This window comes from Phoenix dactylifera, chromosome 15 (assembly GCF_051530095.1).
Source record: "Phoenix dactylifera cultivar Ajwa chromosome 15, Ajwa_hap1_PhDact_Kaust_v1.1, whole genome shotgun sequence".
In the NCBI taxonomy this organism is placed as follows: domain Eukaryota; kingdom Viridiplantae; phylum Streptophyta; class Magnoliopsida; order Arecales; family Arecaceae; genus Phoenix; species Phoenix dactylifera.
In genome coordinates, this window is record NC_143204.1 from 12,544,533 (window position 1) to 12,571,464 (window position 26,932).

A 26,932-nucleotide genomic window follows, 5' to 3' on the forward strand; every position below is an offset into this window, starting at 1 on the left:
CACTAAGATTTAGAAAACTAATTGGCAATTCATAACCTCTAAACTTGGGGATGCATTATTGATCAAAGCCATCTCATTCAAAATTGGTGGAATATAGGAGAGGTAATTTGATGATAGTGGTACTCAAGTATTATCTAAACCTTATCCATAGATCCCACCTCAAAAGATTTAAAGTCTAGTTACAAACATCTAGAAAAGATAGTTTGGATCCAAAAACTTCTTCTTAATATGGAGATAGAGACAAATATAATGAGGGTAGTTTTAGCGATGAGAAAGGTAAAATGTGGGACAATCTCCAGTTCCCAATCCCATTTAGATAGATTTTGCCATCATGAATTGAGCTTTATCCCAATGTCACACCCTTCAGTCCAAGAAGCGGAGTCTCTGTATTTGAATCTTGGGTGGTACATCTTCTATGATGTCTAAACTTGAATGATAAAATTTAGGGGGATCTTCCTCTCATAGTCTAAAAGTAAAAAAGAACAGAAAAAAAAAAGTGCAATCAGTTTTGATTTTTAGAGATTTCCTAACTATTAAGATTCTTTAAGAAGCCATTGATATTTAAATAAAATTTGGAGATACAAGTTCTATTTTCTGGAATGTTGAGATTAGCCAGAAACAGGAGCGTGGCTATAAAATCCTCTCCCTGTTAATATATTGATAGAGAGAGATGCGGATCTTTATTTTACCATCATTAGCAACTTCAGTTATTGAATGTACAAGTCAGGTCATACTACCATGGAGTGGCCTACAATTAGCTCTAACATAAGATTAGAGAAGAAAATGCAAGCAGGTTGACCTGATCTCAGTTGTTACTTTTTTAGCTTATATTATAGGCTCAACATATAACACTATTATTAGCTTGGCCTCAAAACTCATAGGAGGAACATCCTTTCACCGGTTGACGTGATAATGATCCCAATTTGTGAAGCAAGCTTAGGAGAGTTGGTTGCATGCTGCTTCCATATTTCGAACCCATAATACTCAAATCATAATGGAGCAACTTTATTATTGGAGCAATGCCTGACTGTAAATGGTGCTTAATATATAACATGAAATGAATGCAACTTTTTGCAATTATCAGTCACCGCACAGAAGTCGTTATGCTTATTTCTTATAATTGATAACAGATTCCCAAAACACATACAAACAAGAACTACTGATTAAAGATGGGTCAAAAACCTGTGGAGAGGTACATGTATTCAAGCATATCACAGAGTTAAAGGCCCTGAAAACAATGACAGAAGGAAAAGAGTTCTTCCTCATCTAACTCTAGGCTTAACCATTGAAGTTGAGCCGACTGAATCCCACCAACCTATGATGAAGATGATTGCTGCTTTCAGCATCAATTGAATGCATGGTTGGTGAATCACCACTAAAAATGCCTTCAAAGGGAAGATTTTTACTCAGCTCCTGTTTGAAGCAAAAAAAAGAAATTCAATCAACACCATGTTAAATTTATATTACGCATGATTGCCTAAACATAGATAATAGGGCTCAATGCTCTGGAACCGAAGCTCATGTCAAAGGCTCAGTTGAATTTAATTTGTTTAACACACCAGGGGCAGCCGAATGCAAACATGTTGCAGAAGATACTTATTAATGCCCCAAACAAAATATTTTTAACCAACCAGGACTTGGCCCAAGTGGTTGATATCCCCCCTCTGTCAGACAAGGTTACATGCTCGAACCATATTGAGATGCTTCAAGATATTCACGAATCTATTCGGTTGGGTGGAGTTATTTAAGGGCCTTCTGCCCAGTGTAGGGCCTTTGTATTTAAAATCAGGCTTTATTCATTGAAAAAATAAATAAAAGATAAAATTAGGGACGGCAAGATGATGTCGAGAAGAAAGATGGAGTAGAGTTACTAACTGCAATTGATGCATTTTCTGAATCCAGCTTCTTGCAGTCTTTGTCAAGTAGTTCAAGCTCATGTCTATGTGCACTGTTCTCGCGGTTCAGCACATCCACCCTCCTTGCCAAATCCTGGCATTCTTGCTGGTGAAACATACTCAAATACATACAATCAAGTTTCAAATTTTACCATAGGTCCCATAGAAAGAACTGCTAAGCTAGATACAAAACTAAACATATGAATCAAAGGGAACCAAGCACCATCATTAACGTTGATTCAACAGTTAATGCAAACACATTTACTTATGGCACCAAGAAAATGAAAATAAAGCCTGGTGGTTTGGTGGTTGCATCCTTCCTCAACATGGGAGAAGGTTCTGGGTTTGAGTCCCGGTGGTGGTGGTCACACGCACGCACACACAGAGAGCAATAGAGAGAGAGAGAGAGAGAGAACATGAAAATAACAGCCATGATAGGAGGTTCTGGGTTTGAGTCTTGGTGGTGGGGTCACACACAGATACACGTGAGCACACACACGCACAGAGAGAGACACAGAGCATGAAAATAACAGAGCAGTGTCCCTGTAAATGGACTCAAGACATGGAGTCAGGAAAAACAGTGAATATGATAATACAAGAGAACCAACTATAATATTAGTTAATCAGAAAGAAACGAAAACATCTCACAAGTACAACTTTAGTGCAACTTATTGGAGAAGATACCTCAAGAAAAAAATAAGCAGCATCAAGTAGCAATTAAAACGAATGTCACGTGATAACATTGAAATACCACTTCAGCTTTATGCCAAAATGAGGAGTTATGGCTTCTGCAGCCAGGGGAGGGAGGGAGGGAGAACAGGCAGGTGATAACTAATGCTTGGCCACCCATAGAACCAGGTCCTACCTATGATCAACTATAACTGTATTCCTCCCATGAAATAACTTCTCCTGATAGATTACATTCATGACTTCCAAGTGTCAATTACTCATTTTACCCTCATCCTTTTGAGAAAGATTGATCTAGCAATTCCATAATTGCAATCAATGTTTGCTACAGGCAGTCTGCTGGGAACCTAGGCAACTGCCTGGGCAGTTGACATGTCTCCCGAATCCTAGATGACCCTTGCCTAGCCTTCATACACTCAAATACATTAAAAATATATATATCCCATGCATATGGAAATATATGTATCCATATGCAGTTGCATATGTATGAATGAACACACATCATAAATGTACGTACATAAATACATAATACGTGTATGTATATGTCTGTACAAGTATGTATTTGTGCATGAAATATGTGTTTATATAGCATAATAAATTTATAAATTTAAGGTATTCTCTTGTGGTTTCTTTTTATACGTGACATGTGGATGCTAAGAAGGGAGTTCGATAGATCAAATTGGACCCCCAGAGTAAATAAGATTGTATTAAACAGTAATAAAGTGTTAAACAAGTGGGTTTTTCATTCAAATCCTTAATCCCAAGATCCAGCTACCATTGAAGAAGATTGGCAAACTCGATCACTTGAGCCGAGGAATCAATGACATATGTTACTACTAATATCTTTTTTTTTATATAGTTTAGTAAAGATTTCACAAAATGCAATGTACCATTAAACTGTTGTATATTATGTACATCGACTGCATGTGAAAATATGATAACACTAAGAGGATGAACTATGATCATTTAATGACTTTGTACTAAGTCTGTTGCCTAGGTACCTGGACAACCACCAATCCGATAACTGATAAGCTACAATACCATCAAAAGTGGTTGCTATTGCTATTCCTCAACTATGACTACAAGGAACAATCAGGGGGCGAAAATGTGAAATTAGAGTACAAGTAGCAAATGATGAGTCGCGGGACCAATTTTGTTTTCCAATCAAAAAGTAATGCAGCTAGTTATGTGTGGGTCAAACATACTTTAGTCATAATCCCCACTGACCATCCCACCATCATAGAACTCGAGGACAAGAAAATGTTAAGAGAGTCTTGACAGCTTAAAATGTTATGGCCGCAATCTTCCCAAATTTGGTCATCAATGTCATTTAAACAAAATAACTTCTTATGTCTAAAGTTAAGCGCCACAACATTTGGATAGAATTTCTAAGGAAGAACTCAACCAACAATACTTTGTCAAGAAATAAAACAACTCAACAAAGTCTATAAAGCCGAATAAAAACAGATGGAATATGGCATAGACCTAGTCCTATTTTGGGTTGAGTTGCACATTATTCAAGCTGGTCTCTTTATCCTTTTGATAATCACATTATTCATGTTGTTGGACTTGCTCATCCTAATACTAAATAAATCCCCAATATTTCCAACCTTCTACACTTCTGGCCCAATGATACCCCTATCCTTAAAACATCCCTATTCATAGAAGGGTCATGAAAACAACTGCCCGGAAGGCATTCAATCCACCTCCCACTTATCACTTATCCAACTATCAATTTAAATCCCACTAGAAATGCTCAGCACAACTAAGCAAAATTTAGTAGGATCAAAATTTCAAGTTTTTCCTACTTTACCCTTGACAAATCTTTCTCCGCATCTCACTTCTCACCCAAGTAATTCCATCCCAAACACCACCAAAGCCTACAGGCTCCACCTCCAAGAATAACACCCTCACTCAAACTCTTTCTTGCTGACACCACCACATCAACATTATGGGACGGGAATTGATTCATGAGCAGTAATATAGAAATAAATTCAATTAATGATCCAATTTAGGATTAAAACAGTCATGGTTTAGCATGCTAGCACCTACTGGCCTAGTAGAAAGCCGGGTGGATTTAGTGTGGTAATGCCATGTGCAGAGAGATACAAATGTAGAGAGAGAAAGAGGGGGAGAGAGAGAGAGAGAAAATTGTGGAGTGTTAATCTTTATTGGGAAAGAGATAGGCTTAGGTTGCTATGCATCAAGAGTAGGGACGCGTAGAGTAGGAGAAAATAAAATTTTGATCCTGTGAAATTTGTTTAGTTATGCTACGCACTTTTAGTAGGATTTTAACCGAATTTGGATAAAATGATAGGAGGGTGGTGGATTAAACAACATCCCTGCAGCAATTGTTAGCATGACCTCTTCTTAAAATGCCAAACATCTTATAACATCAATGCAAACGTTCCTATCCTTAAAATACCCCTATTTCTTTGAACTTTAAACTGACTGCTCTAAGTCCAGCACTATACTTCCTTATGCAAGATCTCAACTTCACAAAGTCTTATCCCTTATTATTTCTACACTAATCATTATGGACTCCATAAAGTCTAGCTCTATCCTTCATTATTCAAGTTCCCAATTTCACAAGGTCTTATCCCTTTCTTAATTTTTATTGTCTTAACTTTTTGTATAATATTACTAGATACTATTCTATATCTATATCGAGATATCATAACAATAATGTTTTAAAGTAATTTTAGTTGCTTTTTTTATAGAGCTCCATGGAAGAACAATTTTTTTGTTGGACAAGTGAATATTTTTAGAAGTCCTTTGCTACATCAAAAAATGGAAGTTAGAGCCCTAGGTTCATTTAAGGTAAGTTGGGAATCTCTACAAAAATAGAGATCTATGCATTTCTTTCTTCTGCATGAATGTCAAATACATAGATTAATTAATCATCAAACAAGGTTCTTAAAAATATAAAACAGAGAGCCAAGTATACTAAAGAATAAGTACTCCTCATATAACTAGGATTTAGAGTCGTAAACTCCAATGACATGACAATTACTGGCTTCCAATTCTTCGAAGAGCCGCATGGATTTCTGCTAAGTGTTCGATGCCTCCCTTCTTCAGTTACAAGCGCCTTAACCATTGCTCTCATATGAGCTCCTTCCTTCAATTTTTTGTGCCCCTTCCTTATCTTTGCTTTACATCACAGAGCTTTTGAAACTGGGGAAGATTTGATAAGTTTTTCAACAGTTTCTTTTTTAGATTACAGTGAATGATTGTTAGTCACCAAAATAAAAATTCCTTTTATTTCTTTATTTCATATATTTTCTCTATTTTGGTATTGCTCGTTCATGAACCACTAGTTTTCTTAATTACACATGCATAAGAATGTGCAATATAACTAATGATATTTAAGTTGCTCATTTCGCTCTATTATGGCAAATGCACCATAATTTGGTAAATCTTCTAGTTAAGAAATGAGGTAGAGAAAAGGATGAATAAATGATTAGATCATTGTTCTGATACAACTATCATGGTCTGAATAAGCTCCTTTTAATATCCTAACCACATGCAAAAGAAGACTAAAATGGATGAAAAGAAAGTTTGGATTCTAATGTTCAAATAGTGTTTAACTTGAAAATTTCTATACACCATCCAAGGTATTAAACATCTTGTTTTTGCATTAGATGACACAAGCTTCAACTCCATGCAACCATCAAATCTATAGCATCCCTATTCTTTGGCAGCAAATTACAAATAAGACCTCTTGTTTACCAAGGAACCACATTGGTTCTCCAAAAGATATTCAAAAACGGAACAAGCATAAGAACTCGACCATCAAATGGTTAATAAATACAATTTGATTTATGTTCAACTTCATTAGCTTAGATGAAGCTCCTAAGCTATTCCAGTGGGATACTCAAAAATCAGCAAGTCCAAGCTAAATTAAAATATTATTGACAAGCATTTGTAAAACTTAATTTAAGAGCTATCTACTAGGGAATTTCCTTAAACAATGGCATAATTTCTTCCTGGAAATTAAAAGAATAATATAGTAAACTGAAAATAAAATTTAAACCTAAATGATATATTTTATAAAACAAGTCCTCAAATCATGGATTTCAATACCAAACCAAACCGGTTTGTACCAAGCATCCCAGCTTGTATTAGTAGAGAATTGGTACAAAGTATGCCCCCATACCAAGTGTCAATACCAAGAACTGGACCATATTGACAATGTACTAGTTGAATATTGGTACAGGTACGACCGTACGAAACCTCGTACCAAAAACCTTGCTTTAGATTGCCAAGTCAGCTTAAAACTAAGGACTCACATTTATTTAGACAAAAGGGAGAGAAAGCAAACCAAGGGTTTCCCCTAGTCCAGGCATTTCTATGGTCAACAGCCTCTAACCACCATCTCTCTCTCTCTACATGGCCACACACTCTAAAACCTTCTCCCTCCAACATACCTCTGCCAAAAGCAAAGTTAGTGTTTTTTGTCAAAGAGAGAACATGGGTGTGGGATAGAGGATGTTGGACTCGAGAAATACCTAGATAACTAGTTTATGGGCTCGTTTGGTTCGCGGGAAAAGAAGGGGGGAAAGTGTGGTCAACGGGAAAGTAATGAGATGCCTCTTGTTTGGTTGGAGTTTTCAAAGGAGAGAGAAGGGAAAGTTATATTCCCATGGGAATGTGATTCCCACATTTCATGGAAAAGTCTTTCCCACGAGAAACATGGGAAAGTTACTTTCCCATGAGGCGGGAATCACTCCATTTTTACTTTTTCCCAAAAAGTCCTTTCAGCATTAAAGAAGCATTAAAGAGGCATTAAAAACCTAATTTTTATTAAGGGCATAATAGGAATTATATATAACTTTCCTAGGAAAGTGGATGGCCAACCAAACATAAGCACCTTGGAAATTTGTCACTTTCCCATGGTCAACCAAACATGCCAAAAGTACTTTCCTAGGCATCCTCTTCCTAGGAATTTGTTTCCCAGGAATCATATTCCTAGGAAGGAAAATGCTTCCCGCGAACCAAACGAGCCCTATGTATATAACATATCATTGCCAATTTACAAAAAAAAAAAAACACAACTATCCCTCAATTTCTAATGCATTAATTTTCTTACATACATCCGTACACCAATGCATGATTGTATGTGCATTTGCAAGACTTAAACCTAGTGATGTTTCCTTCATTTATGCCTACATAATTATAAGACTTGAACTGCAACAACTTATACCCGGTAGTGATGTTTGCTTCATTTTTGCCAATTTGATTGTATCTCCCCTACTTTGTCCTCTTTATGCTAGTCAGGGGATGGTTGTAGATGACTTTATTTGTTTGGAACTACACTTTGAGTTCCATATAATGTTTCCTTAATAGCCTATGTTTGCGCTATCTTGTCTATCAGAAGCTAGCCCCTTCTGTATTTTGCTCTCATTGTTTTCTGATAAAAATATAAAACTTAATTTGGTTATAAGATTCATAAAGTGGAAATGGAAAGAAAAGCAAACTAAAGGTAATCAAAATATATTAATATGTCCAATGTACCATCCACATGACTACAATATCAAAATGTAGAATGCAGAAATCAAAGCAAAACTATACAGGTAAAAGCTATCCATTCAAATAGGAAGAATTAAAGATTAATAAAGAACTAGTAGAGAGCATGTATTGGTCAAGTAGAGTCGAGGTAATAATCATTAAAATCCACCATCAAAGATGAGGCAAGTGAATAAAAGAATATTCACTGGACAACTCAAACTATTATATCATACACTGAACTTGAGATTGTTGAGCTCAACGCAATAAGATTTTCTCTAGATTCCTTGTAAGAGATAGGATGCAGTGAAAAGAGATGCAATATATGGGGTTGATGGAAGGACCTGAGTAGAGGTTTCAGAAAACCCAATCTCTCTTCCTTTTCCTTTTTTTCAGCTTTTGCCATTAACATTATGCTAAACGAGCGGATGGGCTGCCGTGATTAGTTTCCTAGTAGAATGGAGTCTTTGGTGTTTAAGCTAGCATAGCAATCTACAGTCTTGTTTTATAAATATATATCTTTTAATTTTAATTTTAAATTAAAGTTTGAAATATCTTCTTTAAAAAAAATCCCTATCATTTACAAACCCAATTATGACTAATGGCTTGCAAGTGACTTTGAGGAACTTTTATCATAATGGCTTTACACTCTATGAAATATTAGTTTTAGACTTATAAGCAGGATTAACCTAGCCAATTATTTCAGAAAGAAAAAAAAAAAAATCTACATCACCATAAACCAACCTGAGTGGGATAAGCTGGCTGTACTATTTTGAGGTTGGGCTGAGGAGTTTACTCTTACCTTTTAATAGATTCTAACTTAACCAAGGCTCCCTAGTTGTAGAAGACTGGAAATCTAGAATGACATGATGGAGCATTTAATGCTAAAAAGACTTTAGTCAAGAAAATCTAGAATACGATTACATACTGCATCAGTTACAAGAATTTTTCATGTAGATTCTTTTCTTCTCTCAGATTGATTTCAACAAACCACGCTAGGAATAGAAGCCACAAATGAAGATAAATAAATGGTTTTATATAGACAATTTTTTCAATGAAAATGGTTGAAGAAATGATGGAATAAATTAAGTTGGAGAAAAAAAAAATCAAAATAAGAGGACTGTGAGAACTCTAATCACAAGTGAAAAGGCTTCTTTAAGAACACTCTTGATTTGTAAAGGTTCTTGCACTCAATTATAGAATGGATGTAAAATACTGATTGTTCAGTTCATAATTGTTTTGATATATATCAACTACAAGAGAAACCAATCATCAGTCCTTTTTTCTAACTTCTATAAACTCAACGGTGAGAGAAAGTTACATTGGAAGGACTAATGACCAAGACATGCATTCAAACACAAAAAGAGTGCCTTTTAAATAATACCAAATACTTTACTATGCTATATATTATTCCTTATGGCCTTAGTTTATAATTTATTTTGTCTATCATCTTCAAAGTGCTCACATTCATTACGTTCCAACTTGGATTCTGGCCTACCGAAAGACTACTTTTTGAATACTACCAAATACTTTTATTATATTACATATTATTCTTTATGACCTCAGCTTGTAATATTATTTTGTCTAACATCTCAGTTGGATTAGTTATATGCCAACTTGGATTCTCTCTTGTGTTCTCCAGTAATTTTCTGTTATTATGTGCCATTACAAAACATCTTTTACTGCATGCAACTGCTTCACTAGGATTTCAGTTTTTTATTCCCAATATCCAGAGTTCTCTTCAAATTTCCTTTGCCACTTTCTTGTTCTTACAAAGTGATAAACCTCTGCTTCTAATGCGCTTTGTTTGCAAGAGTTGTTCAAGCTTCCCATGGAAATCACATCCTCAATCTCCAGTTGAGCATTATATTCTAGTTTGTAATTAGGATTAGACTTTGTTACTTTACGCTTCAAGATGAAATGCTTTTATCTAGCATTATTAGTCAAGAACATTTTAGGGAGAAACTTCTACACACACTTCTTTCATTTCTTTTTCTAAAGCATGCAAATGTTTTTTTTTCTATATATTGGTATTTAAATTTGTAAATATTTGAAGTGAGTTGCTGCCTTTTTGACAAACCTCAACATCCAAGCTGTCTTTTCTAGTCATCTGTCCAAATAAGATTCTTGAATTCTTTCAAGAACCCCACTATGGCCATGGGTCACAAGTTGGTTTTGCTGAAATTTCATCCTCATGATTGATTATGCTCACTCAATATTTCTATTCAAGTTTGAATGGCCGAACTAAAATAAGAAAGCCAAGATACAAATATATTGACACAATGATAAAAGGCCAAATACAAAAAATGGGCAATAATCTATAGTTAGGGAATGACTAGCTCCTAAAAGATAATGTACTTGCAGCAAGTATGTCTTAGCATTATCAAAAACTTTGCTTTCCAACACAAGTATCTCTTGGGTATAATTGTTGGCCTTTCCTATTTAAAGCTAGCGCTTTGTCATAACTCCAAAGTGGTCCTAAAATAGCAAGAATGATGGTTGGATTTCCTTGTTTCAATAAAAAGCAAGTCATGCATAAAATAAAGTGAAACAAGTACTTGTGATGATAATATAAGGAAAAATAATCCACATCAGAAATAAGAGAGTTTTGGAGAAGTCTACTCACGTATAAAAGGGGCTCAATCTAGGCCTATTGGCCTACAATTTTGCAAAATCACTTTATACACACTTATGTTGCATTTCTCCTAATCAAAATTATTCTATTACTCTCTTTATATAATCATTTGATCATGTAAAATGCTTCCAGAAATCATTTTATTAGATGGATCAGATACATCATCTTCATCGACGGCTTCCATCATCAATAGCAGTAACAAAGCCAATGTTTGAAAGTCAAGTCATTTCATTAGTACATCAATGCATTTTAATTTGGCTTGCTTAGCACAATTTGGTCAACCCAACTTAATGGGCAATTATAAAGTATACTTTTTAGATGAGAATTAAAATTTCTAAAAAGCAGCTTATGAGACATCGGGATTAGTTGAAATCATGAAGAGTACTTTAAACATTATCTCAGCACAAGCTTGAAAGAAAGAAACGAATCAACTACTGCCAAATGACTGGCAATTCACTCCAATTATTCTACAACCAAAAACCCAAATATTGAAAATAGAAAATTTAAAGGAAAATAGCATTTGTCTTTATTGCAATTATTCAGAGTAAAAACCTGAATATCAAAAATAGTAAATTTAAAGAAATAATTTAAGGCAAAAAAGCATTTGTCTCAATTGGCAGAGTATCCTTCAAAAATGTTCTCAATGAATACTGTCAAGAAAGAGGGAGAAAAGTGGGCTTGTTGCATGCAAACTACAAAGCAAACAAAATATGATCCTGACCAGGAACCAAAAATTATGCAAATGAAGACTGAGAACATTAGGTTCATTGGAAGCTAAAAGAACACTAAGAAACTGAACAAAAGCAGTAGTTTATCACTTCATGAAGGCGAGCAAACATGAGAAGAAAACTTAGGAAGATAATGTAGCTCTATTGAAGCAATTTATCTAAAAGAAGAATTATGTTCTACCAACAAGAAGAAGAAGGAGAAGAATTGGTTGTGGTGTATAACAGCCAAAAGTTTAAACTAAAGTTGTTTAAATGTCTTTCAGCATTTCAAAAGTACAGGTGTTTTTTTTCACATGCTAGCGTTTATTGGGCATGATGCACTAGAATTTGCAATATAACCTTTTATCTGATGAGGATTAAAAATTAGACCCAGAACAATCAGGGCATTTCTTGGGTTTCCACATTGTATATATATAATGTCATAGTTCCATAAACTAAGTTAAACAAAACAAACATGCATGTACTTTATGCAAGGAAGAAAAAAAGAAAGACAAGAGGCAAGAAAGCCTCTTTGATTGGCATTTGGCTAGAAGCATGATGGAAGAGTTAATCTCTCCATCATCATTCCCTAGAAATGTCGTGCTTTCAAAAAGATGACACAAAACATTAAATTCAATAGTCATAGAACATGTTAGGCACTCCAGTAGGTGCTGCACTCATGTCCTCAATTTATCCAATTCCACATAACATTATTCATGTTCTTGAATTGGTGCTTCCTCTGCTTTGGTCCACATCTACAATGGTTGGCCATCACCCAAGCTCTGATAGCAAAGTTGATGATATTGGAAAAAAGAGTGAGAACAAGTGAAGATCACTGCAAATAGGATGCTCACACCCTTCTGGAACAAACGATAAAGGATTGGAGTTATTTACCAAAAGCAGCTGTAGTACGGGGGTGCAAGTATGGCGAAGGGGCTCCTGTGATTTTTTTTTTTTGCAAAAAAAAAAAAGAAATGCTTAGGAAGCAGGTGCAAGTATGAGTTTCCAAGATGATTAGAAAGCGGATATGCCACCTTAATAGAAGATTCCTTCTAGTAAGGATTGGAGCAAGATTGATGTTTGATGAGCTCCATTTAAAGTGACTGTATGAAAACTTTCACACAACATTGGAATCCCTTCTCATGGATGGCTCATCCTTTGTGCATGCATAGGTTGGAACATCTCTCCATTCTCTACGTGCAACTTAAAAAGTAAACTCAAGGACATGTAAAAGGGCTTCAAGAATGGGCTCCTTTGTCAGCTCATAGGAATAGGCTTTATTGTGAGTCTAGTTTGATATGCCTATTAAGTAGGGAAAAGGGCTTATGGGCCAATTTTCAGTCCTGATACGTAGCTCATTAGCTACCTTGGGTGTCAAACTCCCTTTATAGGTGAGAATTCATTCTCCAATTCATGCTTCTCTATAACGAGAGAGATCTGCTCCATCATAAGTGGCCAAGACATCACAATAGGAAGCATAGTTTTGTTGATTCTCTATAATAAGCTTAGGAACTTTGAAAAGCCGATCCAGCCTCTATTTGAGCTTGTTCTTTGCCGAGGTGAATATACACTAAATCACCTTCCTTATGATATCAAAAATCTATAGGGATGTGTCTCTTCACCTCACATCTCACAGATTACTGTCATCCAAATAACAAGAAACCATAAACAACTTCCTTTTTCTGAATACCAAAAATATACTAAATAAAGATGGGACAAGAAAGAAGCACAAGAAAGTAAACTATGGATGATCCTGTAAATAACCTCTAGGTATGAAATTCTATCAACATCTTCTAATGGTCATTAATTGGATGACCATTACGCTCGATTAATGCTTACACAAAAAATGACAAACTTTATGTCCTGCTTCAATATTAGTTTGTTTCTAAGGTCATTTCCTTGAAATTGGAAGTACACTTCAGTCTCTTCTCATGACTTTCACTCAACTCTTTTGTCTCCCCATCAAAATTTATAAAATCCAATCTCTCAGTCATCTCGGAAGTGAGCAATACTAAGATAAACTGAATATCAGTTTATGTTGGTTGAGATAGGAAGATATTAAAGTAGAACCCAAGAGATGCTCAAGTAATCTCCTTTGCAATCTTATACCCAAGTTATTCTGAGAAAATATGGAAAAGAGCCCCTTGTATCCATCAAGGTGTCACCTCCCACAACCAAGGACTCTATGATCTACTCATGCTATTTGAAGATCTGTCCTCAATCTAAACCATTTAATATTTAGGACAGCAATTACCATATTTATATAATGTTTCCATTCTTTAATTCTCAGCTTCATCATTGTATTACTTGTGATCTGCATAACCAACAAAATTTGAATCATAATTCATCATACATATGTATGATATATCTAATATTATAAACTAGGTAAAGCCACTATATTTCTATCCTTGCTGCAAGAGCATTCTCTGCATCCACTGCATATTTCTAGACTTCCACAATAACTAAACTCTTAGTATGTTCCCCACTCAACATATTGTTTGAGATCGTCTTAAAATCCCATTATCCTTCAAACACCATCATCCTTACCAGAAACCAATAATCAGTAGTCTCTCACATATTTCTTTGCTCTTTTTCAAATATCTTGCTCAACAACTTTGTTTTCACTATTATCAAATGATACATACATCACCAAAAAGGTCAAAACAACTTTGATAATATAAAAACACCAACTTTAATAATATAGAAACACTCAAATAACCTGTTTCTTTGAAATTTGGTTAGAAAAGCACAAATAAGATGTTCCAAAAACAGATACAAAGGAGTATACCTGCTTCTGAAGTCTTTACCTCCTTGTTGACTCCCTATTCGACTGCTTCGTTCTTTGCCTCTTAAGTTCACTCTCTTCCTGTCAAGATAAGAAACAAGTAACTCATAAAACTGAAAGTTAAAAAGAGGTGGCATATTGGGCACTATCCTTTAAACTCGGAACGAAAAGAATATTTTGCTAGAGTTTTGAGTTCAAATGATTTGACAGACTTCTAACCCTTCTTATCATCATCCAGCTCTGTTCAGGCACAAGCCCTTTCTGTCCAGCCATCATATACGAAGATGCTACGGCTTGAATAGTGGTAGGCCATGGTAATACTGCCCTCCCTTTATCTGAAACTGGGACTTTTGTAGCAGGCCTCCTACCACTTTGAGATGATTCAGCAGTAGCATTGTTGTATCGAGTAGAACCAGTATGCTGGATACTTCCTCCTAAGCAAGCCCAAATAAAACTTTATCTGATCTAGAATAACATAATCAAGTAAGGCATGCTATCTAATCATTGATCTCATGCTTTAATAAAAAAAAAGGCATTGATCTAATGGTGGAAATTAAAGCTAATAGTCCATAGGATTTATAGGTTACATGGCTTGGTATCGACTAACATGAGCTTCATCAATTGGATATGGATGATTTATGTCTCAAATTGAGACAATTCCGAGTCCCAAAACTCCACCACATTCTCAAAACACTAAGCAATTAGTTTAGATCCAACTAATATGAGCCTAAAATTCCAGGTAGAGATTATAGCATTCAGAACCAATCCAAAACCCCACTTAATCATGATTCAGTGGGCTGAGGCTAGGTCCAAAACTTACAGTCAAAAACTATTTAGGGCACCTGACCCATTACACTTATAATTTGCCACTATCCAGGTTATTATTGATGGTGATAAGAAAGAGATTGTTGCTCCCTCTTCTCAATGGGTGAGGAATAGTGATCTAAATTGAGAATTGATATTGTTATTTTATGAGCAACAACATTTACAACGCTTTGAAACAAAAAGTACATAAGTTTTGTTGGTTTCCTACCTATGCATCAAGTGGACATGATGTCAAGAAGGCCAATTTTAAAAATAAAACATATGGTATGACATATATATTGCAACACCCATCACCAATGACAACCTAAACATCTGACATAAACACAAGAACTAAATGTCAATTAGTTCAGATACAAGATCTCTTAAATTTTTCAGAATTTTTTAGGCATTTTGATACTAAAGACAATGATCAAGAATGATGATCTTTAATTAAATAGACTGTCATTCATTTTGTATATATATTTTTTGGTTCTTGTCCTATGAATAGCATCCTAACTTTTTATGATAAGGTCGATATAGTATAGATAAAATTTGATTTGTAATAAATTAAAGATATTAGATAATACTAGCTAGCAAGTGGCTGGTTATTAGAGAATCTCCATGGTACAAAAAATGAAATTCAAAAAGAATATATACCATCTCGAACTATCTTGTTAATATTTTTCTTACGAATAGCAAAATACTTCTGAATTTGAAAAAGAAATTATAGTATGAGAAAATATATTGCCACAACATAGATATTCCGGGGCCTTGACGAATGGCCTCCCTTCCGAGTCAGATTTTTTCCGGAATTTTTTCTTAATGAGAAATCATCTTGACTCAACCTTTTTACTTATACACCAATAAATTCTTAGCCAGAAAGAATAACAAAAAAAAAAGAAAAATAACATGAATCCAGAGTGAATTGGATGCGGCATGTACATAGTTCTAAGCACTTCAATAGCACTACATGTATCATCAAGTAATAATACATCAGTCCTTAACTCCTACTGCAACACATGGCCATTAAGTACCTACAGGTCAGTGCTTGACGAACCCTGGCTTTCCATGTCACCGCTGCTCAATGTTCATTTCATGCCATCAGCACATTTAAATACCGAAACCAAAACAAGGAGGATTTCCAACTAATCCAAAAGAACTCTGATGGGGGAAAAAGTGGACCACCCCATAAGATACAATTAAAGCACCTAAATCCGACGGCAGGCATAATCCCAATAAGGATGGCCTCGGCAAGTACAACATCAACAAGCACGGCCTCAACAAACATGACCTCGGCAGGCACGATATCAACAAGTACGACCTCGGCAGGCACGGCCTCGGCAGGCATGGCCTCGGCAGGAACGACCTCAGCACGCATGATCTCGGCTGAGCAAAGCCCTATCGACCTCGAGCCGACCCCGACTCCATCAATAGTCAAGCCGGTCCGCCTAAGGAAAAGACCGTCAAATCCTCCATATCCGGGATCAAATCCCGCAATCTCCGCCTCAACGGCTATCAATATTTGAATTCACGCAATCTCAACTGATCGCCAGCTAGCCTGAAATCTCGGACCGTTTAAGATAACTCATTTAAACCAAGATTTGCGCAATCATGCTCGATTGCGTGTAACCGCTACACCCCCTCCTATAAAAAGAGGGAAGCTCTAGAGGGAGGATCTTCTCCCCTAGCCAAAAAATATCTCTCCATTATCTCCATTATCCCCAAAGTCCCTCTCTGACTTAAGCATCGGAGGGCCTTCGCCGAAACCCCCGGCCAAAGCTTCTTGCAGGTCCGCCGGAGATATTCGTCCGCCACCGTGCCGGTAGCAGAAGCACCTCCTCCTCGGCTCGCGGTCACCCCCGGGTCTATTTTTCAGCAACAGTTGGCGCTAGAGGAAAAGTCCGCGTCGTGATCATGAGACTAAGGAGCAGAGGAGCTTCTAATGCCTCCCGGCATCGTGCACCAAGCCCTGGGCGCTCAGTCTAGAATCCACCGCCAAGGCGTCCGGCAGATCAAGTTTCGCAAATCCAACCTGAACAGTTCAATGTGCTGGTGTAGTAAGTCCAAGCACTAGCCACTGCAGTTCAAAGTCTGCAACAAGTGGGGGCCCCACTTGTGCCGCCTCCACGAGTCCACATCCGATCGGCACTCCCTTCAGATGGGCCTGTCTTCCTAGGTCCCATGGTTCCTTAAGGATCAATAATGGGAAAAGGCGCCGTCACCAGGGTTCTCCCCGGGCGTCCCCCCAGGGGGAGCCACCAAAGAGTTGCCAGGATAGGAGGCCACAGCCTTCTGAAGCTGGATCGACCCTGGGTCATTCAGTACCAGGACGGACCACCACGGCGACTTTCCAAGGCGGAGAACTCGACAAGAAGGTCGAAGAGCTCAAGCGGCAAATCGAGGTACTCTGACATCAAAGAGTAAGGCGTGAGAAAGACCCTGATTTTACCACCAAGTCGCCTTTCTCCTGCCTCATCGAGGACGAGCCAATCCCACCGAGATTCAAGATGCCCCAGATAGAACCATACAATAGGACAACCAATCCACTGGATCATCTGAAGAGTTATAGAGCCTTCATGGCACTGCAAGGATCCTTGAAGGCCCTACTATGCAAGGCCTTCTCCGCAACCCTCTAAGGAACTGCCCGGCTTTGGTTCTCCGGGCTAAAGCCAAGCATCGTGTCCTCTTTTGAGCAGCTCGGCAGGCAGTTTGCGGCCAATTTTGCCGCCAGCCGACGCCAGCGGCGAACATCGGATTCTCTTCTCAACATCAAGCAAAAGGAAGGAGAATCCTTGAAAGACTACATCGACTGCTTCACCGCCACTACTTGGGAGGTCCGCGAGCTCGATCAATCAATCGCCATGTCGGCATTAAAGACGGGAGCTCGGTCTTACAAGTTTCTCTTCTCCATTGAGAAGAATTTTTCTGCCGACTTCACGGAAATGCTGGCCCGAGCTCGAATGTATGTAAAAGCTGAAGAGACCATGGCGGCGAGACGCTGTCGAACGACCCTCGAAGGGGCAGAAGAGGCGTCGCGAAGAGCGCGGCCGCCCAAGGAGCCGATCACCTCACCGCGAAAAGAACTTGCCTCGATTGAGGAGCCCGCCTCGCCTGAGGCCGCGGTCCCGACCGAGATCACCGCCTCAGCAGAGAACACCACCAGGGAGGTACGGAAACTATACTCCTCTCACTACTACTCGGTCCCAGATTTCATCTGGAAGTCAATAATTTGCAGGTTTAGGCTCCCCCCTGTCCTTATATCCGACAACGACCGACAATTCGACAATGCCCACTTTAGAAAATTTTGCTCCGAGCTCGGCATCGACCATCATTTCACCTCGGTCGCTCATCCCCAGACTAATGGAGAAACGGATGTGACAAATCGAACAATCCTTCAAGGGCTTAAAGCCAGACAATGGGTCAAAGACCTCTACCACATTCTCTGGGCCTACAGAACCACATTCTGAAACCCTACCGGCGAAACTCCATTCAACCTAGCCTATGGAACGGAAGCAGTCATCTCTTTGGAGATAGGGCTTCCATCACCAAGGGTGGAGAGCTACGATGCAGCTTCAAATTCACCGCGACTCAGAAACAATCTAGACCTCTTCGAAGAAATAAGGGAAGTCGCTCGAATCCACATGGCGAGATATCAACAGAAAGCGGCACAATATTACAATTCTAGGGTGAAAGTCAAGCTCTTCAAAGCAGGTGATCTCGTCCTGAGGAAAGCCGAAGCCTCTCGACCTACAGAGCAAAGGAAGCTTGCCCCAAATTAAGAAAGACCATATCGAGTTGCTCGGGTCCAACGGCCCGGAGCATACAAGGTGGAATCCCTCGATGGAACACTCATTCCCTGAAGTTGGCACTTCGAGAACCTCTGGATGTATTATCAATGAAGCCCTTTTAAGGGTCTCCAATGTTTGAAAATCTAACCAATAAGGCATTTTTCAAAGATTTCTCCTAACTATTCGAAATTTCTTCTAATGATGATCTGCTTGTGAACCCCAGGAGGTCCTCAAAATGTCTCGGGCACTACCTAATGACGTCCCGACCAAGCTCGGGATGCCCTGCTGCGTCGACCGCGAGCCAAGTCCCCCTCGACCTCGGGTACAATCTAATGACGTTCCGACCAAGCTCGGGACGCCCCGCTGCGTTGACCGCGAGCCAAGTCTCCCTCGACCTCGGGTACTACCTAATGACGTTCCGACCAAGCTCGGAACGTCCCGCTGCGTCGACCGCGAGCCAAGTCTTCCTCGACCTCGGGTACTACCTAATGATGCTCCGACTAAGCTCGGGACGCCCCGCTACATCGACCGCGAGCCAAGTCTCCCTCGACCTCGGGTCTACCTAATGATGCCCCGACCAAGCTCGAGATGCCCCGCTGCGTCGACCGCGAGTCAAGTCTCCCTCGATCTCGGATACAACCTAATGACGTCCCGACCAAGCTCGGGACGTCCCGCTGCATCGACTGCGAACTAAGTCTCCCTCGCCCTCGGGTACTACCTAATGACGCCCCGACTAAGCTTGGGACGCCCCACTGCGTTGACTGCGAGCTAAGTCTCCCTCGACCTCAGGTACTACTGAATGAAGATCCGACTACAGTTCGGGATGCCTAAGGCAGATACTATGGGTCGAAGGGCACTCAAGTTCCAACAGCCGAATAGTAGCCCGGCCTCGACCCGCACTACAACTAGATCCGAGCCTGAAGACTTAGTGAAATTCTTCAAAAAAAAAACACCGGAATCACATTCGAAAACGAACGACGCGCGAAGTCCTGCCCAAACAATCGAAGACAAAGGATTCGTCGAAAACACAAGAGACAAGTTCAAAAATACAAGAGAATTGAAGAAAATATGTTATTTATTGATGAAGAGCCCTGAGGCCTAATAATAAGGACACTGACTCTGAAGTCGGCCCGCTTAGCCGAACAATAGATCTAGCGGCCGACCTCACTTACAAACAACAACAAAAGAAAAAAGAGAGAAAGCAGCAAAGCTTAAGACCGCCCCTGAAGTGGAGGCCCTGGCGCCTATCACGCCCCGAGCCCGGAGCGCGGCAGACGCTGCACGCCCGCACGGCGGGGCGCACAGGCGTGCAAGGCAGCAGATCATATCGGAGCAAGTACAGATGTTCAAAACTTATTTAAGGATTAATCACAGATGCTTAAAATTGACATAAATAATTAAAGTCATTCAAAAGCAGTCTTACAAAATTCCAAAATAACATTTGCTAACATAATTCAAATGTCCAAACTAATCCAACTAAAATGCCAATAACTGAAGAAAACATCGGAAAATCTAACGCACTTCCCAATCCCGTGCGATCAATCCTCTGGATCTGAAAAACAGAGAAAATAAAATAATGAGCTACACTAGCCCAGTAAGCAACAAAATACCCCAAAGTGGGGTCAGAGCATATCAGATCAAAATATAGGATAATGTCTGGAATAAATCATAAATAACATCGTTTTACTGTTTTCAAAACTTATTATCATTTTTCCAAAAACTCTGATACCAGAATCTCAACATAATAGGCTACGGCCACGTAACCCAGTGGCATGGGTTGCACAAGATGCCAAACACCACTATTATTAAGCACCGGTGGTACGGTGTCCAAATACCACTATTCTAATCACCGGTGGTACGATGTCGAAACCGGTTCCTCATATATTACAAGTCGACAGGTCCAACGTATAATCCCCATTGGCGGGGCCAGAACAAAACAGAATAGGTCATAGCCATGCTGAGAATGCATATATACAAAAATAGATTTCATAAATTGTCTAATCATATTTTACGGATTTCAGAGCATTTAACATAATTTTCAATAAAATTCAACAAGCCTGACCCATTTTACAGAATACAAAATATATATCAAAATTTAATCAATTTATGAAATAATTTAAAAATTACACTTGAAGTATTAAGTTACTTACCTCTTCTCGCTTAACTCCTACTTCAGGCAGGCGGATCATGTTCACCTGTTTAAATTTAATTAATTCCTTTGTTAATTTCGGAGCAAAGCAGAACTAAAAATAATACTATTGGACCCCAACAGGGCCCCCAAGGTTGGCCTCTAATTGGTTTATTTATACCATAAAAATTCATTTCAGGGGCCAATACCTAATTATATAGTACTATTTCGTATAAAGCTTGAGTAAAGGGACCAAACAAATATAGTTGGGGACCTTTATGTAATAAATCTTTCCTATAGGGATCAAATACAAATTACAGAAGACCCTTTTGTTAAATAATATACTGCCAAGGGCTTAACTGCAAAATTTCATTTATTGGCCAAACGGGTTCGGATTTCAGGTGTCGGGTTTCGAGTTTCGAGTTTTGGGTCGGGTTTCGGATTTTCGGGTTTCGGATTTCGGATTTCGGATTTCGAGTTTTTTTTAACCGGGCCCAAGTCGGGCCCACGGTGAACCGGGCCCAAGTCGGGCCCACGGTGAACAGGGCCCATGCTTGGCCCTGTTCGGCCCGTAGGGGCCTTCTTCCTCCCCAAACCCCCACGGATAGGGAAGGAAGAGGAGGAAGAAGGGAAATGGGGGGGAGGAAGGGGGGCCGGCATGATGGCCAGCCTGGGTGGCCGAAGGCCATCCCTCGATCGACGGCAAAGTGTCGTGGTGGCTCGGCCATGAGAAGGAAACGAGGGCATGCTTAGTTCGGTATAGAATAAAGAAAAATAGAGGGACAAGGACGAGAACTCACTGGCGAGTGGAGGAGAGGCAGATCCCGGCCACTGCTGTCCGATCTGGCGGTCAGGCGGCGGTGGCGCTCGGAACCGAGGGGATGGATCTTGGAACAGGGGATGCGGAAGAAACCAAAGAAAAACTCCAAAGAAAGAAGAAGGCCCGGGTGGAGGAGCTTGATTGCGGTCACCGGAGGAGGAGAAGATGGAAGAAGGTGGGGAAGAAGGAGAAGCAGGGAATAGAGGGGGGGAGGAGAGAAGATGCTCGGTGGAGGATCCAAGGGAGGAGAAAAGGGGGGTTTTATAACCCCATTTCAACGGCTCTCCGCCGCGAAAATCGCGGCAGTGGGACGAAATCAACGGCCGCTCATGCGGCCGTAGGGTGCCCATGGAACGACCGCGGGGCTGCCGCATAACGCCCGCGGCTCCCCGCCCTCGCTACGCCCGAAGAAGCCGGAGGGGATCGTGTCTACGATCCCCTGCTCTGGCCCCTTCCGAAAGGGCCCCAGCCGACTTCAGCCCCGTATCTCACAGCGCCGACCTCGTCGTCTGCTAGAGGAGCCTCGGGAGCCGCTTCGGGGGCATACTCTGGTGCCACCTCAGGTAAAACCTCGTCGGCAGCCTCTGGAGCCATCTCGGCTTCGACCTCAAGAGCCGCCTCGATCTCGGCCCTGACAACTATAGGGGCGGGGCTATCAAGAGTGTTTTCATAATCAACAGCCTCGTCGGCGTCGCCTACAGCGGCCCCAAAAAGACGAGACCGAAGATTGCTAAAGTCAAGCTTGGGGCAAAGCCTTCGCACCTAGGCCCGGAAGTCCTCGGAGTTGCGGATAAGCCCATCAACCGCCTCTTCCTCGAGCTCCTCTCGGTACTTGGCCAACTCGCGGGAAATTTGCACCGCGTTCCGAGCTTCCTCCACTGCCTTCTTCTCTCGAGCCTCGAGCTGCTCGATCTTTAGACGAAGGATCCCCACCTCGTATTTTGCCCAGCGAGCTCAGACTGGGCGTCAGCCAGGCGCGCCTCGGCAGCACGGAGAGTCGACTTGGTGAGGGCGTGTGAGGCTTCCTCCTCAAGGCGCTCGGCCTTGAGTTTGAGCTCGGATTCGAGGGCCTCCGCCCTTGTGCTAGATTCCTTCCACCTGGCCTCATCCTCGGTGAGCTTCTTCTCTGCGACCTCCTGCCCTCTCTGGCTCCTCCAGAACTGGCTCTGGTAGTCAGCCATCGCGCAGACTAACACGTCAATTTCATGGAGGTGCTGAAACGAGGAGTAGTAAAAGTTAGCTGAGATTAGAAACTTGGAAGGATATGAAAGTGAAAGCATGAGAAAAGCTTACTCGGATGGCAGAGCAGTAGGCCTGACCAACAAATTTGCTGACCCCACCGGCTTTGAGCTCGGCTCGATCAGCTGGAAGCAGCGCGCAGCGGATGACCTCGCGGGCAACTTCGGTGTTATGGAGTGCTAAGTCGTCCTCACAGATCGACCACTCGGGGCAGTAGGGCCTCCTCTCAGGGCGATCTTCAACCCTTGAAGAGCTCGGAAGGTCGGATCTCGAAGAGCTCGGCAAAGGAGCGTGGGAAGAGCTCGGGACCCCGAGGCCGCTACCCGACTCGGGTCCCGAGCACCGTAGACGAATGATTTTGCGGACTGTAAAAGGGTCTGCGGACAGGAAAGCGCAGGCCGATGGTTCCTCTACGGCCTCGGAGGGGGTTGCGCGCTTGGCAGGAGTTACGCGCTCGGCAAAAGGAGCCTCTTCCAATCTAGGCTCCCCTACTTTCTTCCGGTTGCTCTTCCGAATGAGCTGGGGGGCCTCAGCCTCAAGATCTTCAACCTCCACCGGAGCAGAGGTCGAGGCCAGCCTAAGCCTCCCCTTAGGCATGGGGCGAGCTCCGCCTGCCTCGGCTGCCCTCTTATGGTACCTGGCGAGAAGGGCCTCGTTGCTGGACACCATCCTTGTGATCTCTGAAAAATAAAAAAATTTCAAGTCTCAGACTAGCTCCAAAAAGAGAAAAAAGTATAGAAAAGCAGAAGAAAAACAAAGGACGACAAAATGAAGGGAGGAGCAGTACAACCGCCGTTACCCTCAGGGCGTGCCGACGTTCACCAAGGTCACCTCGCTCAGAAGGTCGTTCAGAAGGATGTCCCCCTCCAAAGTGCGAAGAGCATCAAGGATTTCCTGCTCATTCGCGGTGAGTTCGGGGGTCTTGTTATTGGCCTTGAGTCGTGACAGGTCCCATGATGGATCAAACCCCCACGAATGCTCGGAGGAAAGAAAGAAAAATTTTTCCTTCCACCCACGAATGAAGGAAGGAGCATCTCGGAAGAATGGCCGACCTCCCCGAAGGGCAAAGTACAACCATTCTCCATCCGCGGGGTTCGATTTCAGCATGAAATACCCACGGAAGATATTTACCGAGGTCGGTATTCTATTAGCCAGGCAGAGGGACAGGAAGTCGATAATCGTCCTCCATGAGTTTGGAGCGAGCTGCGCCAGGACAAGACAATACATCATCAGCAGCTCGTTCACAAACTCGTGCAGGGGGCATCTCAGACTGGCCCGAAGTGTCTCCCAGTACACTCCAATCTGACCTAGGGGGTCTCATGACCCGATCCTCCGGCCCCGCGAGCTCGAAAGTGAACCCGTGCAGAAAGGAGAACTGGGTCCAAATCATGCCCAGTTCTTCCTCAGTCAGGTTCGATCCGACTCCATCCGGGCCATGGCCCACCTCTAGCTCGACCTCCTTCCTACCGGAAGGAGCCCTAGCAGAAGATGAAGCGTCGCCCGACATTTGTCCCACTCACGAATTCAACAAAAAAAAAGAGGAAGGAGGATGAAAAAGAAAAAGCAAGCCTCCGAGCAGGCGTGAGTGGGAGACCTACCATGGTCCTTGCCGAAAGCACCGACAGCTAAAAATGGGAAGCCAAGAAGAACCTCCAGAAAATACTCAGAGGCACCTTCGGGGAAGATTGGACCACAGTCGGAGGAAAGTAAATGGAGAAAAAAGAAGGTAAAGGCTATGGCGGTCAAATAAAGATCCTTAAGGCTAAACTGGGATTTATATAGACCATCCTAATAGATCGGATCGATAAGAGCAAGTCGCGCCTTCCGTCCAAATCATGCCATGTGCCAGCCTCGGAGATCGGCCCAGCGTATCAACCTGGATCGCCGCTTTAATGGCGGAATGGGAGCAGCCGTCTCTTCGAATACTGGAGTCCCATTATGAAGTCGTAGCATAAATCACCTCAAAAAACAAAAAGCCACCTCGCACCTTCATTAAAAATATTCAAAAGCGCCTTTTCCCCTCCTTTCGAAGCGACAAAATGATTGGAAGCCGCCTAACCTCATCAGCATGGTAGAATTAGCTACTTCCTTCGCCCGAGCTAGAAAATGGCTCGAACCGGAAGTCGGGGGTAGTGATAGGGAAAAAATTGGACCACCCCACAAGATACAATTAAAGCACCTGAATCCAACGGCAGGCGTAATACCAATAAGGATGGCCTCGGCAAGCACGACATCAACAAGCACGACCTCAACAAACATGACCTCGGCAGGCATGACCTCGGCAGGAACGACATCAACAAGCACGACCTCAACAAACACGACCCTGGCAGGAACGACCTCGACAGGAACAACCTCGGCACGTATGATCTCGGCTGAGCAAAGCCCTATCGACCTCGAGCCGACCCCGACTCCATCAATAGTCAAGCCGGTCTGCCTAAGGAAAGGACCGTCAAATCCTCCATATCCGGGATCAAATTCCGCAATCTCCGCCTCAACGGCTGTCAATATTTGAATTCACGCAATCTCAACCGATCACCAACTAGCGCGAAATCTCGGATCGTTTAAGGTAACTCATTTAAACCAAGATTTGCGCAATCACGTCCGATTGCGTGTAACCGCTACCACCCCTCCTATAAAAAAGGGGGCAAAGCTCTAGAGGAGAATCTTCTCCCGTGGCCAAAAAATATCTCTCCATTATCTCCATTATCTTCAAAGCCCCTCTCTGACTTAAGCATCGGAGGGCCTTCGCCGGAACCCCCGGCTAAAGACGTTTTGTAGGTCAGCCGTCCGCTACCGTGCCAGTAGCAGAAGCACCTCCTCCTCGGCTCGTGGTCACCCCCGGGTCTATGTTCCAGCAACAAACTCTACTAAGGCAATCAAAAAAAAAAAAAAAAAAAGATTCGTATGTCAAAGAGATCAATAGGAAAACAACGCAACACCATTGAAGCATCATCCTCATTAGGAGAACCTGAAGTTGCCTTTCTCCCATCTCCCCCATTCCAGGATTCTTCTTTAGACTTCTCCGCCAGCCTCCTCCATGCTTCCGCTGCTATGTAGACCTATCCCTAACCACGCTATGAATCAAGGTATGTCTTTCAAGAAACGGAGAAAAGGAGGAAGAACGGAACAATTACTGTGGCTATGGCGGGATGAACACATATTCCGCCATGAGGACCCATTGGACAAGCAATCGGGGTTCCATACGGCGGCATCGGATACTAATAAGGAAACAAGCATCGGAAACCAGGAAAAAAATGGAGAGAGAGTTCTCATCTTTGCGAGTAAGAGGAGAGGGAAAGGTGGTTGGTCACCGACCTGGCTTCCCCAGGGGTAAGGGGAGGAGACGGCGGACGGAGGGCGCAATGCCAGCAGTGCGGCGGAGAAGGTGGCCGCTCCACCGCCGCCGCCAGTGGTGCCGCGGATGTTGGAGTGCTTGGGGTGCTGTTCTTCGATTCCCATGCGGTGAGCTTAGCGGCGCGGCGTCAGGGTTCTGTGAAAGGGGTACGGATCGACGGCTGACAGGGCTCGGGTTTTGAGATCGATGGCAGAGGCCGCGGGGTCTCGCGCCTCGCCCGGCTCTCCGCCTCCCTGTCCCGCGGAGTAGCTACGTGCCCACCCTTAGCGTAGCACCTCTATGGACTACCTCCAAGTTCGGCGACGAAACTTTGTCGGTTTGTGATCGTATATTGCACTACGGTCATAGCGTATCATATTTTTTGCATTGGAGATATTGCCATTTCATGTATAGCAGGGCCATCGTAAAATAAACAATTGACGATGATGACGGAACACATGGATCTGAATGCATGATCATTACAGACAGTCATCATGGCGGAACCCGACCTTGCCACGTTCGTTCTCTGTGCGTAGGAGGATCGGAACCCTTCGGCTGTAGGCTCGATCCACATCCAATGGGCAGGACCGGCACGACTAAGATTC

At 41.8% G+C, this 26,932-nt stretch overlaps 1 protein-coding gene across 12 annotated transcripts; it reads right to left on the reverse strand.

The window, feature by feature from the left end:
- Window positions 1–992: 992 nt before the first annotated feature.
- On the reverse strand, window positions 993–26,677 carry LOC120107902 (uncharacterized). Of its 12 annotated transcripts, none has more exons than XR_016398460.1 (6): window positions 26,309–26,676; window positions 20,328–20,358; window positions 14,427–14,648; window positions 14,218–14,295; window positions 1,876–1,989; window positions 993–1,413 (listed from the first exon to the last, which is right to left on the reverse strand). XR_016398460.1 is itself a non-coding variant. In XM_089927410.1 (5 exons), exons 1-4 carry the CDS (start codon window positions 26,450–26,452, stop codon window positions 14,233–14,235), a joined length of 453 nt encoding a protein of 150 aa, XP_089783536.1. In that variant the 5' UTR covers window positions 26,453–26,664; the 3' UTR covers window positions 7,595–7,992; window positions 14,218–14,232. The 12 variants fall into 12 exon arrangements, 2 of the variants coding, with proteins under 2 accessions (XP_038977351.2, XP_089783536.1); XR_016398459.1 differs by having other exon boundaries at window positions 1,876–2,014; XR_016398458.1 differs by having other exon boundaries at window positions 1,876–2,001; window positions 26,309–26,675.
- Window positions 26,678–26,932: the final 255 nt, after the last annotated feature.